This window comes from Balaenoptera physalus (genome assembly GCF_965194825.1).
Source record: "Balaenoptera physalus genome assembly, chromosome: 12".
Classification (NCBI taxonomy): Eukaryota; Metazoa; Chordata; class Mammalia; order Artiodactyla; family Balaenopteridae; genus Balaenoptera; species Balaenoptera physalus.
This window is the reverse complement of record NC_138897.1, coordinates 93,538,452-93,553,059: the sequence shown is the minus strand read 5'-3', so window position 1 is coordinate 93,553,059 and position 14,608 is coordinate 93,538,452. Positions and strand designations below refer to the sequence as shown.

At 47.0% G+C, this 14,608-nt stretch overlaps 2 protein-coding genes across 2 annotated transcripts in view; one reads left to right on the top strand and one right to left on the bottom strand.

The window, feature by feature from the left end:
* SLC15A4 (solute carrier family 15 member 4) overlaps positions 1-12,757 on the top strand; it is a 186,729-nt gene extending 173,972 nt beyond the window's left edge. The window contains exon 9 of the mRNA XM_082418268.1: positions 12,708-12,757. Coding sequence (XP_082274394.1) covers positions 12,708-12,742 — 35 coding nt within the window. The 3' untranslated portion in view covers positions 12,743-12,757. The remainder of the gene's footprint in view (positions 1-12,707) is intronic.
* Positions 1-14,608, bottom strand: part of TMEM132C (transmembrane protein 132C) — a 382,473-nt gene that overhangs the window by 82,969 nt on the left and 284,896 nt on the right. The window lies entirely within an intron of this gene.

Below are 14,608 nucleotides of genomic sequence, written 5' to 3'. Positions count from 1 at the left end.
GTGTTCACTGTGATATTCTCGTGATACGTCACAGCGCCGACCCTCGGGAGATGCTCAGTAAATATTTGTCGAATGAATAATGAATGAGCGATGCGCCAGGAGCCGGGTCCCCTGATATTCACATCCTTCTTTCCTTCCACTAGTCAGGTTAATATTCATTTCGGCTCAAAAAGGGAGAAGGAGTTCCCCGCTCAGTTGGACAGGAGGGCGGATGCAGCCTTTGAAGCTATCAGCCTTTCCAGAAGGGTTGAACTCCGTCCAAGGGAGAAGCGAAAAGCAGAGCCCACTGGAGATCTTCCAGGAAAGACATGCCCCAAGGTCCACTACTAAAACTTCGCCTTTTCCAAATATCACAGAAGACAGAAACTGGATCTGCTCCAAAGCTTGCTATTGAATTTTAAGCCTGCTGAGCACCACTAAATACATAATGAAGAGGCTGAATTAACTATGCAAAAGTATAATTTACAGTTAATGTCTGTAATTGACGAGTTGAGGGTCGCTGCAGCAGCACGAACCACTAAGACTAAAAGGAGCAGAGGGGATAAAGGGAAGTTTTACTCTAAAATAGAAAACAGAAGCGAGCTCTGCTCAGCACCCACCATTCATCCATCCATCAAGCACTTACCAAGCCCCTGTTTTGTGCCAGGCAGGCGCTTTGGTACTTGAGATACAGAAGTGAATGCACTGTGGCCCACAGTGGGTCACAGACCTCCACCAGAATTCCCACCGCTTGTGATTAGTTTCCCATTTATTTGGCTAAAAACACGGGGAGGAGACTGACCAGAGTGAATGCAAATGCAGCATGTCCTGGGGCTGCTTTGCTCTGGTCCCCTGTTCCCCTCTGCAGCATCCAGCCGCCCTGGGGCTGCTTTGCTCTGGTCCCCTGTTCCCCTCTGCAGCATCCAGCCGCCCTGGGGCTGCTTTGCTCTGGTCCCCTGTTCCCCTCTGCAGCATCCCGCCGCCCTGGGGCTGCTTTGCTCTGGTCCCCTGTTCCCCTCTGCAGCATCCAGCCGCCCTGGCGTCTTCCAAGCCGGGGGCGGAGTTCTGCCTGAGTGGAGAAAGCAGTCTAATTCTGGCTCTACCACTTCTCTCTGGATTTGGGGGTCCATGCCATCCTCATCCTGGGGGAATTTACACTGGCAATCTCTGTCCTCAACCCCAGCTGCACGACAGAATAACTTGTCGTGCAAAGCACCAATGCTTTTTCAGAAACACTTTCCTCTCTTCCCTTCAGATTCAGCTGGTCTATGGTGGGCCGGATGTCATTATTTTTTTTTCTGATAAAGCTTCCGAGGGTATCCCCTTGTGAAGCCAGGGTTAAGAAGAACTGTTTTTCCGGGGCTTGGGGGAGGGCAATTGGATAAATGTAGTCAACGAACTTCCAGTTATAAATAAATACTAGGATGTGATGTACAGCGTGATAAAGATTAAGAACACTGCTGCATGTTATAAATGAAGGTTGTTCAAAAAGTAAACCCTAAGAGTTCTCATCAAGGAATATATATATATATTTCTATTTCTTCAATGTTGTATCTCTATGACATGACGGATGTTCAGTAAACCTATTGTGGGCATCGTTTCATGATGTATGTAAGTCAAATCATTATGTTGTACACCCTAAACTTCTACAGGGCTGGATGTCAATTATATCCCAATAAAACTGGGGAAAAAAGAGAACTGCTTCTTATTCTTCGTTTAAGGGAATGATTTCAAATACAGAGACCTTATTCTTGTACCAAACTCAGCAGCGCCAAGACGACAGCCCCATCCAGAGCATAAGTGCAGAGGCAGGCTCCAGCATCCAGGCCCTTCATCTCTGTGTTGGGTTCCCCAGTGCTGTGGGAAGCTCCACCCACCAGACCCTAGAAAGCATCAGTTTTCTGGATGCTGGTTGTATTGTGGTCAGCAGTCAGAAAACTGAGCCTGCCCCAGGTAGTTCTGTAGAGGAGATTTAATTTTAGTTGCAAAGGCTTTGGAGGGGCGGAGAGGGCACACGGGAAGGCGAGGGAACCAGAGATTATCAATGGGAAAAAAGATGCTCCTCCAGGGTCAAGGGACAAAGGGCGGGGCTGGTGACCCCAGGAGCTAGGTCACTGGGGGAGAGCTGCAGTCAAGAGCTGCCCCGTGGGAAAAGAGCCAAGAAGACGTAGGACCCACTGCCTGAGACACCATCTGAAGCAGAGAGGGCAGCATATATCCTGACTTCTTTCCCCCATCCTATTTCAATCTCTCACCAGCGCCTCCCACTGGCTAAACATCACCATCATTCAGCTGTTGAGGGATCCTGGCAAACATAGTTTGCAGCGACCGACCACAGAGCAAGGGAATGGCAGAATAGACTTGAGACCAAATCGGCAAACAGCTGGCACACACTCCCAGCACGATTTCCACACAAACACCACCAGCCCCACGTGCAGCGGGGGGGTCCACACTCCGTCTGGCTCTGCCAGGGACGCAACGTCCACGATCATCTGCCAGACGCTTAACGAGCTCCCACTAAAAGCCTGGATACGAAGACCATCAAGTACAAGCCCTGAAAGCAGGATAACTCAGCCAAGAGGGTGAGAAAAGGCTTCCCTAAAACGGGGACTTCTGAGCTCAGACCTGAACTCTGAGTGGATCTAAGCCAGAGGAAAAAAGAGGCAAGGGAATTCAGGAAGAGGGGTTGTCGTGGGTGGAGATCTTTTGAGGACCCAAAGACGACCAGCTGGAGTTCAACGAGCCTGGTTATAGACACGTCCTAACATCCGGGCAGCAAGCTTGGGGCTGGAAAGGGCAGCGCGGGGCCGGCACCCGGTGTCACTGCTCGGTGCTGGGGGTGGTGACCAGGGTCTTTCACAGTCATCCCTCTAACATTTTTAAAAACAGTTAAAAACTGTCAGGTTGACATTTTCTCTTAAAGGAAAAAAAAAAACAAACAAACCAGAAAGGCATCATGTTGAGTGGATGTACTTGGGGGGGGGGCAGCTGTGCCCCTTGGCTCAGCCCCCAGCTGGGTCTCAAGAGAGCTGGAGACCCCGTGTGGGAGCTCAGACTGGACAGCAGTCAGGCCAAGACCCCGGAGCACGGTGGAGCTCTAACTGAAGGACTTGGGGTGCTACTGGTGTAAAAGCGTTCATTAGACTTGCATTCGAGAAAGACCGCTCCGGCTTCCGTGGGCAGAGCGGCTCAGGAGGGCAGCGAGGGGGCGGACGGATAACCTCAGAGGAGAGTCACGGCGGCTGGGCCGGGGGGCAGCGTGGCGTGGGGAGCCGGCAGGTAGGGAGCGAGGAACCCATCAGTACTTTCGATGGAGTGGATGGGGCAGACTGGAGAGAGAAGGGTCAACGTGATTCAGCATCAGTAGCCCCTCTTTAACGTCTTCTTTGGCCACTTAGAAGGTGGATTAAAAGGAGGAACGCGCTGCTTGATACTGAGGGTTCTAGTTCTTCAAACAGGCTTTATTGCTTATATTCTCATCCTTGGGTCATTGGTCTTTCCCACTGGGGTAAGTGGTACCATCATCCCCCCAGCCTTGAAGCCCAACAGCTAAAAACAAGGATTGATTTCTCTCTCTCCCCACCTTCCCTCCCCCTACCCACTCCTTCAGCCAGCCCTGTTGGCTCTGCCTCCAAATCTCTCTTTTTTGCCGTTTTATTTTTTTCACCAAATCATTTTTTAAATTTTATATTGGAATATAGTTGGTAGACAATGTCGTGTTAGTTTCGGGTGTACAGCCAAGTGAATCAGTTATACGTATACATATATCTCTTCTTTTTCAGATTCTTTTCCCACATAGGTCATTACAGAGTATTGAGCAGAGCTCCCTGTGCTATACAGTAGGTCCTTGTTGGTTATCTATTTTATATATAGTAGTGTGTGTATGTTAATCCCAACCTCCTAATTTATCCCTCTCCCCACCTCTCCCCTTTGGTAAACACAAGTTTGTTTTCTAAGTCTGTGGGTCTGTTTCTGTTTTGTGCAACGTGGATGGACCTAGACATGATCATACTAAGTGAAGTAAGTCAGACAGAGAAAGAAGAATATCATATGATATCACTTACATGTGGAATCTAAAAAAAAAATGATACAAATGAATTTACTTACAAATATATCTTGAGTCAGCTTACTTCTCTGTCTCTTTACTGTGACCTTCTGAATCCCAGCCCTCTTCATCTTTCTCCTGGACCACTGTGGTTGCCTGTTCTCCCAGATTCTACTCTTGTCTCTCTACCATCTATCCTCTTCCCGGGAGTCAGAGGGGGCCTTTGCATAATACACACCTCCTAAGGCCATGTGCATCCTTAAAAGTCTGCCTGGCTTCCTGTCGCAATGAGAACACAACCTGAAATCCTTTCATTGGACCCATCTTCCCCCTCTGATCTCCTCTTTCGCCTTCTCTCCCTTGATCGCTATGCTCCGGTTGCACTGGAACTCTTGTCTGCTCCATGAACATGCCAAGCTCATTCCCACTTTTGTCTTTGCTGTTTCCCCTGCCTGCTGTCTGCATGGCCTCCCTCGTCACTTAGCATAGAAGCCAACACCTTCAAACACTTGAACACGTAACTCAAGTAGACATTCTCCAATACCCACTTCCAGAAACAATCGTATGGCTAGATTATCATTATTGCATCTATCACTAGTGAAGATATTGTTTGGTGTTCCTTTGCTCAGTTTCTGTCTTCCCCACTACGACGGAAGTTTCTTGAGATGAGACACTTGCTCCATCTTGGTCTCTGTTGTAACCCCCTTCCCGCCACCACACCAAGAATAGTGCCTGGTAACGCAGGAAGAGATGAATAAATCTTTATTAGTTGAATGCATAGATTCCTCTGTCACAGCTTCACGATCCTTGGATAACACTGCTATTTGCATCAGCCAGTCATCCTGGAAACTAACCTTTACTCTTTCCTAGCGACAGTTATCGGCAACATCCCCAAAAGGCACGCCCAACTGGTTAAGCTGATTCGGGGAAGCCAAAATAAGCCGAAGAAACGGTGGCGAGAAGGAAACTCACTTCTAGAGGTGGACTGTTGAAATGCAGAGAGCTTCGGCAATCCTTCAAGAATCTGCAATTTGTCGTTGCTCAGTGGGGAAGTCAATACTCCCTAGGAAGCAAGGGGTAGCCCAGCTTGCCCGTACAGACCTCCTTTTTAGTTTCCAGAGGCCCTTCAGTGTCCTAAGGACAGGCACGGGGCCAAGCCTCCTGGCCAAACAATCCCCTCTCAACTCGACACGACTTGTACCACTTGGCATTTCCAGTTTGGACCGTGGGGCTGACAAAGCATTTGACTAAATCAATGTTAACAAATGGCTTTCAGTCGGAAGAGCTCGTTGAGCGGTGACGTTGAAGTCTGATGGGGCTGTCATGCTAAGGGTAGGGGGAAAGCAGATTCTTCAAGCCATGCATCCCATCGCCTCGGGACTGACACAGAAGGCAGCCCAGTGTGACAGAACGCTGGCTCAGGAATCAAGAGATGGCCATAGCCCTGATGTAGAGGCTACTTCTCCTTTCAGAGCTCCCAAGTATCCACCCAATTTAATATGATTTAATAGCACGTCAGCTTCTTCTTGGAGAATTAGCCTTCTCCTATTATACCGAGCTGTGATGGGAGGTTAATTTCTGGTCATTACTCCCCCGCCTCCACTTTACAGATGAAGCGGCTGAATCCTCCATTTTTCTAGCGCTGTATGGCCAATGGCTTAACCAGGTGGGCGCGCCCATCTGGGAACTGGACCGCCAAGTGTTGCAAAGAAGAGAAAAAGGAAGGAATGGCTGAACGGCTCACTCTAGCTGACCCCTCTGCCTCAAGGCTCCTGCTCTGGTTACCGTCGCCTTGTCCTCTGTGTCTCACTGGTTCTTGCCCGTTCCCGAGTTGGCCCTTCTGCCTCTTCCGATCCCATGACCTCCTCCTATTCTGGGTCATACATTGCCTTTGGCTTCCGATGACCTCCTCCTATTCTGGGTCATGCATTGCCTTTGGCTTAAGTTTCCCAGATTCGGGTTTCTCTTGCTTTCTAATCAACAACTCTGACCGAGACACCTGGTTGACCCTGGCCCCTCCCTGGGCCTCAGTTTCTCCTTTTGTAAAAGGAGGTAAAATGAACAGATCATCTCCATTCCGTTATAACACTCTGGACACAGTGGTGTTTATCCCACATCAGACAGATGTCAGCACTCTGGGAGAAAACAGTGCCTGGAGACACAGCTTCGGGAGACGTCCCCACCTTCCTCAAGTTACCTGGAAGCTGCATCAAACTCTTTCATCTCTAAACGGTTCCTTGTGTTCTAACACCGAGGCGGTCTGGCTTGAAAGGCAGGCAGATGCCATGAACATATGTCCCCCCGGGGAGCCATCACCAGACACAGCAAGAGAATCAGATATCAGGAAAAAAATGTAGGGGATGGAAAAGTCAACGGAGGATCAAAACAATATTTCCCCACCCTGTTCTCCGGGGAGCAGTGTTTTTCCTCCAGCTTCACTGACCATTTTGACCCATCGTAAGAAAGGAATGCTTGCTGGCAAGCAGCTCTCTCTCCCTTTAGACGTGAAGGATGCAGCCAGCATCAAATCTGGTTTCCCTCCAACAGCTACAATGGAGGGAGGGGGAGCCGGGGGCAGGATTTTTCACATCAAAGGCACCAGAGTCCTAACTATTTAGCTGAGGCACTCTGAGGGGACCTCCAATTTAGAAAAAAAAAAAAAAAAAAAAAAAGCCGTTCTTAGGTGTCTTGGAAGCTGCCCGAAGAGAGGGTAAAGATGCTTAAATGAACCACATCCTTTGAGAAATCAGTTTAAAGGCTGCAATTTCATCTTAAAGTCCGTTTAGGTGGGCTCCCTGGACCGAGGGCTGTGGGGAATTAAATAATACTGTGTTCACACTGGAAATGGAAACATCGTCCTCGGTGAAATACAGTTTCAATCCCAGAGCCTCTGCACACCGAAGTGTTACAAAGCAGCTGCGACAGCTGTTCTTTTACTTTCCGCAATTGCCAGCCTCGTTGGCCAGGGACCGCGGCTCTGAGTTCTCCAGCTGCGGCCTGGGGAGCCTCTGGCCACCTCCGCCTACTCCGTGCAACATGCGTTCTTCCAAGAAAAAAGCTACTGAGTGCCTCAATACCCAGGCGATGTCTGAGGAACTGGGGACACAGCAGCGACAAAAAAAAGATCCTGCGTCTCCTGGAGGTTTCATCCTAGTGCATGCATATTGCGAAGCAGGCGGGGCGGTGGGGAAACGGACCAACAAGAGAGTACCAGGGACTGTTCATCGTGGATGGGAAGCACGCAGCGCGTGACCTAGCGCTGAATAAATGCTCAAAGACGGGAGCTGACGCAACATCTCACAGGTCCATCTCCTTGCCCCTGGCCTCCCAAGTTGCAGGGACCCCGCTGGGGGTCTGTGCCAGACTGCAGGCGACACGGTGTCACCCGGGTGATGACGATATTCTGATCCCAGAGGGGTTGCCGAAGCCGTTAGCGAGAGGAAGTGTCCTCGCTTGGCCGGATTTCTTTGTCCTTTCTTGTTTCCTCAGCTGAGGGCTGAGAGCAAGCCTCCTATTGGTCGTACAAACAGGAGCCCCGTGTCCTTTCCCGGACAGGGGTTTGGAAGCCAGGCTCCTAACATACCAGCGAGCACTCTTTCCAGGATTCTGCAGACAAGCATGAAACACTCCATCAGAGAGGGTGGGAGGAGCTCAGGAGCGTGGAAACCGATCGCCAGGAACCACCTGGATGCGTCTCTGCTCTTCAACACTGCCCACTGAACTGGAAACAGGTGGATTAGGTGGGGAAAGAGATGTGGACCTGTGCGGACACGCTGCACTGAGTGTTGTTTACTGTTCCTCAGAACGGTCCTATAATGTGATCCTATTCAGCTCACAGAGAATAAGTAAGGACACAGAGCTTTTAAAGCAAGATTTGAACCCAGATCTGATGGACTCCAGTTCCCACGCAGGTGTCCGACACATCCAGGTAAACGCCTGAATTCCGTTTTCTAAACTGTGTAATGTTGGGAAAGTGTCTCTATGCAGAGCCCTGCCAAATGGGGGTGACATCCCATCCCTCACAGAATTGGCTTGAATGTTAAAAGCATCAGACTTCTGAGATATGGAAGCAACCCAAGTGTCCGTCAGCAGACGAATGGATAAAGAAGATGTGGTGTATATACACAATGGAATACTACTCAGCCATAAAAAAAGAGTGAAATTTTGCCATTTGCAATAACATGGATGGACTTGGACAGCATTATGCTAAGTGAAGTAAATCAGAGAAAGACAAATACTGTATGATATCACTTATATGTGGAATCCAAAAAAATACAACAAACTAGTGAATATAACAAAAATGAAGCAGACTCACAGATATAGAGAACAAACTAGTGGTTACCAGTCTGGGGGAAAGGCACCACAGGGATGATGGGTGGGAAGTACAAACTATTAGGTGTAAAAGATAGACTTGAGGATGTATGTACAACACGGGGAATAGAGCCAATATTTTACAGTAACTATAAGTGCAGGATAACCTTTAAAAATTGTGAGACACTATATTGTATACCTATAACATATAATATTATACAGCAACTTTACTTCAATAACATTTTTTACATAAAAATAAATAAAAATTTTAAAAAAGCCCCACGCTTCCAGCTTAGTTGAGGGGAGAGCTCTTTCTCTTATTTTAATTTTAAAAAAAGAGAACAGAAAAGAGAGGAGAGGGGGAGAGAAAGGAAGAAAGGAGGGAGAAAGAGGAAGAGAGGTAGGGGAGGAGGGGGAGGAGGAGGAAGAGGGGAGGGGGAGGAGGAGGAAGAGGGGGAGGGGGAGGAGGAGGAAGAGGGGGAGGGGAGGAGGAGGAAGAGGGGGAGGGGGAGGAGGAGGAAGAGAGGGAGGGGAGGAGGAGGAAGAGGGGAAGGAAGGGGAAGAGAAGAGAGAGGAAGCATGAGGAAGGAGGAGACACTGTAGCTGCTGTCAGTGTTCTCACAGCAGAGCCAGGTTTCCTACGAAAGGGAACTTGGTCCTCAGAGGTCCCAGAAGGGTCCAGGTCTCTCAGTCCTTGACAACGACAAATGGCAGGGCCAGGGCCCTGATGTTAAATGGTCCGCAAGGAAAGGGACTCCGTGGATCTCAGAGCCCTTGCTGTGCATCCCCCATGCTCCCATCCCTCCGGCAGGTGTTCCCTCCGTGCCTGTCCTGACAGGTGACACCTCAGCCTCGGCTCCCCGTTTCCAGCCAGGACAGAGCTCGGCACTTTCTGAGGCAGCCAGTTTCACCTGTTGGCAGTCTGATGGTTGGAAAGCTCTTCTTTATATTGAGTGGAAATCTGCTGGGTCCAGTTGTAGCCCCTGTTCAGCTTTGGGAACCAGAGAGAAGTGCATTCATTCATTTGTTCATTCATTGAACATCTATTCTGAGCACTTGCCATAGACTAGGAAGTGTGCTACAGGTGTGAGCTACATGAGAAGGGTAAAAATGGTAGAGCTTTTGTTCCCCCCCCCGGGGGGGGGGTCCTAGAATTGAATGCCTAATGGAGGCCAAGTAGGGAATAAAAATGAATGACTTGACCCAGGTATGTAAGCACTAAAAAGAAGCACCACGTGTAACAGCATCTTCTGCTCAGCCTGGTGCCAGTAAAAAGGGGGGGGGCGACAGTAAAAAGCAGTGGGGGAAGGGTGACTTGGAACCTGCCGCCCCATACTGCTTTCATCATCATCATCATCATCATCGTCATCATCATCATCATCACCATCCGTCACCATCAGACAGTAATATTTAGCTTTTATCGCTTACATACGGCTTACTGTGTATCAGGCACCATTCTAAGCCTTTAATACTCATCAAACCCCTTTAGGATAAGCACCCTTGTTATCCCCACTTTACTGATGAGGAAACTGAGGCACAGAAAGTTTAAGTGCATTGCCCAAGGCTGCCTAGGTGAGAAGAGGAGGAAATGGAACTTGGATCCAGGTTGTCATTTGTGCATGCATCATACAGCCACTCTGAGCCCTGGAGAATCCATGCTGAGCAAAACAGCTGCTGCCTCTGTGTCGGGAGCTAACTCTGGCATTTCTGTGTGTCTGACACCAGCCTTTCATGCTATGCAAACAGCCTTGGAAGCTGGAGATAGTGTCTCCCTCCGGGGCAGAGGGCAGATTTGTTTCCAGGCCAGGAGAATAAAAAATAGTGTCTGGCTGCAGGGCAAGGGTTGGGCAGGTGTGCCAGCAGCCCTTGTGAGTTTGGGGGTGTCCCTGTAAGCTTAGCATCTCTCAGAGACCCCTCTGTGTACCCCATTCCACTGGGGCTGCTCTGCAGCACCCCCACTGTCTTAGCCTGTTCAGGATGCTCTAACAAATACTATATACTAGGTGACTTATTAACACAGAGATTTATTTCTCCAGTTCTGGAGCCTGGGAAGTTCAAAATCAAGGCACTTTCAGATTTAGTGGTGAGGACCTGTTTTCTGGTTCACTGATGGCCATATTCCTGCTGTGTCTGCACGTGGCAGAAGGGGCAAGGGAGCTCTCTGCGGTCTCTTTATAAGGGCACTAATCTCATTCATGAGGGCTCCACCCTCATGACCTAATCACTCCAAAGGCCCCATCTCCAATACCATCATATTGGGGGTTAGGATTCAACATGTGAATTTTGGGGTAACATATTCAGTCTACAGCGCCCACCTACCCTGGGGCGGGGAGACTGTTGCCATCATGAAGCTCACACTGCTGTCTGTGCTCTGAGTAATTAACCGTCTAAATATTTTGGGGTTTGTTGTTTCTTTGCCAATTGAATTTATGAAAGCGTGTCAAGCAAACCTTAGGAAATGCTTGCCTATTTCACATTCAGTCTCCTGAATTAATGCTAAAAATAGGCAATACATAATTATGCAAATCTATGATTACAAACAGTGACAAAATGCTATAAAGACAAGCTATGTAGGGAGCTTGTAATGGGATGGGAGATGTGTGGGTGGGGAGAGAAGGTCAAGGACATTTAAACTGAAATCTGAGCCATGAAGGAAGTCTTGCTAAAGCGCTGCTGGCAGAAGGGCAGCATGTGCAAAGGCCCTGAGGTGGGTGGGGGCAGGCGGGAGAGGGCAGGACAGAAGAGTAAGGGTAAGTGTGGATGAAGATCTAGGTGGAGGGGTGCAGGATGTTCAAAGGGCTGAACTTGACCCTGAGGGCAAAGGAAGGCCATTGTGGGGTTAGCAGGACAGCTTGTCAGGAGATGGTTGATAGGTGAGGGTCTCACACTCTGTTCTAACTCCTGCTCTGTTCCTTGTGTATTTGCCTTTGTATCTTGTATCGAGAGCTGCCCCTGGCTTCTGTCCAGCTGGGGAGTCCGTTGATGCCGCTCAACATAGGAAACAGGCATGAAAATCTGGTACCTGCCACTGAACGTGACACCCGTTGGCAACTCTGTTTGTCATCCAGTCCCAAGAGCTTAGTCAGGCAGCTCCAGCCTGGAGCCCTTCAATAAATGTTCTCGTCAAAACAGTGGGAACTTTGAGTTGTGTGCAAGAAAGTCTCTTCAGTTTGCAAACACAATCCCTGACTTTCTCTTTGCCGTCCTTCACACACCAGGTCAAAGCTTCATTCCTACAACCCAAGGTGATTTACAACTGAAAGGCTCTAATTATTCACAAATAAATAAGTAAATAGATAAAGAAGTGCACTACACGTAATTTTGGACGGGGACTTTACAGCCATCCATGGCTCCTCTCCTGAGCTTAATTTTTTCATACTCTAGACGCTTAGGTCGTTTTTTGTCTTTAAAATGGGGTACATCACCCTGTCCACCCCATAGGGTTTTTCCAAGAATGAATGAAATGAGTTAACATACACACCACGCTTCAAACAGACGCTGACCCAGAGGGAGCTCTCTTTTGGCATTAAGTGCTGCTGCTATTTTTATTACTGTCACCCTTTACTGCAGGTCCCCAAACTTCAAATTTGGCCACAGGTCACACCATCTACATGACCTGTGGCCAAATCTAAGTACATACCTTGGTGTTTTCTCTGTAAATGGTCTTCTTCCTTAAACTTACATGCACTTCCTAAACACAGAATTTTCTATCAATATATCTGGTTGGAAACGAGATCCACTGGCCAACACGAAATCAACCAGGTGAATACACGCATTAGATCTGGTTGCAGGAGAGAATACTGAGCCCCACAGCTGACTCCTCAGAAGGACTCAGAGAACAAGGGACAGGAGATCATCTTCTCTCTCTGTGACTCGATTGCTTTGATGTCCCCAAGTGGGTGGTCCAAATCAAGCCGTCTCACGTGACAGTTTGGGAACGCTGCTTTAGCGGCTTATTTAGGTGGTGACACTCACCATTGCCAACAACCACTGTAAACACCACCCCCAGGAGGAAACATCTTTTTTAAAAAATTTTTATTGGAGTACAGTTGATTTACAATGTTGTGTTAGTTTCTGCCGTACAGCAAAGTGAATCAGTTATACATACACATCTATCCACTCTTTTTGCGATTCTTTTCCCATATAGGTCATTAGAGAATATTGAGTGGAGTTCCCTGTGCTCTACAGTAGGTCCTTATTAGTTCTCTATTTTATATATAGTAGATACATAGTACTGTGTCTATGTCAGCCCCAATCTCCCAATTTATCCCTCCCCCTCTCCTCTCCCCCCAGGTAACCATAAGTGTGTTTTTTACATCTGTGACTCTATTTCTATTTGGTAAATAAGCTCATTTGTACCCTTCTTTTTTAGGATTCCACATACAAGCGATGGGAAACATCTTTTGAACAAAGCAGCACTGAGAAACTCTGACTCCCTCTCCTTCCTCTTTCGTGGCCTAAAGTATCTGTGCATCTTGCCCTAAGTGAAAAATGAAGGGCAGGAACTTGGACTTATCATCTCCTGGTCCCTAGCATGGAGCTTTCTCTCACTCCCTGTGACCTCTCTGTCCACAGAGGTGATGAACAGCTGTCCAGGACACTCTCCCAGGGAAGCCGGTTTGCTGGGATGGCAGGAAGGCCAGGACGTGAGCCCCTCGTGGCTGTAGAGATGTGTTCAGGATGGAGAGAAGTTAGGGGAGAAACAAACAAAACCCTCCACCTAGCATGGTGGCGGCCAGGGGTCTTTGTTTTCAATTAAGTATCGATGTGCGTTCCCATTGGCTTTTATGTAAGAGACAAACAGTTTAGTTCCTGGTTAATATTTGCCACAATTATTCTTTCCACGGAAGGAATGATTGTTTCTCTTGAAAGAAAAAGAAAAAAAAAAAAAAAGGGAGGATGCAGAGGCAAAATCTCACACATCATTAAGGAATATTTAAGTAAAGAGAGCAGTCTGGCAGTTTTATTTGCTTATGTAACCGTGGAAAAATGCAAGTCCAAATCCCATTTTTACCCTGCAGCTTATAATCCTTTTAACCACAACAAAGAAGAATTAGGGTCTTGCAAACTAGGTCAGAGATCGCTAAATATACACTGCTAAATATATCCTTATAATATACACTATTTACTTACATAAACACAATATATTAATATAAATACATAACATGAATTACATAGAAATATACATTACGTATTTATAACCTATGTTGTTAAAGTATATTTGGCGATTCTAATTATTCACCATTTTTTGACACTTAAAGATGCTTTTAAAGGCGACACGCACGCACAGTAACAAAAATTCAAACAAGACAAGAATATGGTGCAAATGGAGTTTCTCTCTCATCTCTGACCCTTAATTTCTCAGAGCCCCTCGCACTGTATACCATTCCAGAGATCTGCTAGCCATTTACAAATATCCCCCTTCGTTTTACTTTTTACTTTTAATTGCGGTAAAATGCACACAACATAAAATTTATCATCTTAACCATTTATTTTTTAATTGAAGTATAGTTGATTTACAATGTTGTGTTAGTTTCGGGTGTACAGCAAAGTGATTCAGTTATACATATATATTGTTTTTCAGATTAACTTTCAAATTGTTTTCCATTACAGGTTATTACAAGATACTGAATATTTTATACATAATAGCACAAATCTGTTAATCCCAGACTCCTCTAATTTATCCCTCCCCCTCCTTTTCCCCTTTGGTAACCACATGCTTGCTTTCTATGTCTGTGAGTCTATTTCTGTTTTGTAAATAAATTCATTTGTATCCTTTTTTTTAATTCCACATATTAAGTGGTATCATATGATATTTGTCTTTCTCTGTCTCACTTACTTCACTCAGTATGATCATTTCTAGGCCCATCCATGTTGCTGCAAGTGGCATTATTTCATTCTTTTTTATGGCCGAGTAATATTCCACCGTATATCGTAAAGTCTTTTTGCATAGATGCTTTTTCGTGAGTGTAACCACCAGGAAGTTGCCTCATAAGAGTTGAACACTTACACGTTGAATAGAAAATTCCAAACTGTTTTCCAAAGAGTCTGTACCAACTTACAGCCCCATATGGGGTGTGTAAGTCTCCACTTCTCCTGTGAGAAACGGCATCTCACTGTTTTCATGTACATTTCTCTAATTGCCAGTCATGCTGAGCACTTTTCCTTAAGTTTATTGGCAACTTTTATTTCCTGTTCAGCCAACATCCTGTTCATATTCTTTGCATACTGTCCATCGAGTTGTTTCTCTGTTTCTCATTCCTGGTTCTACTT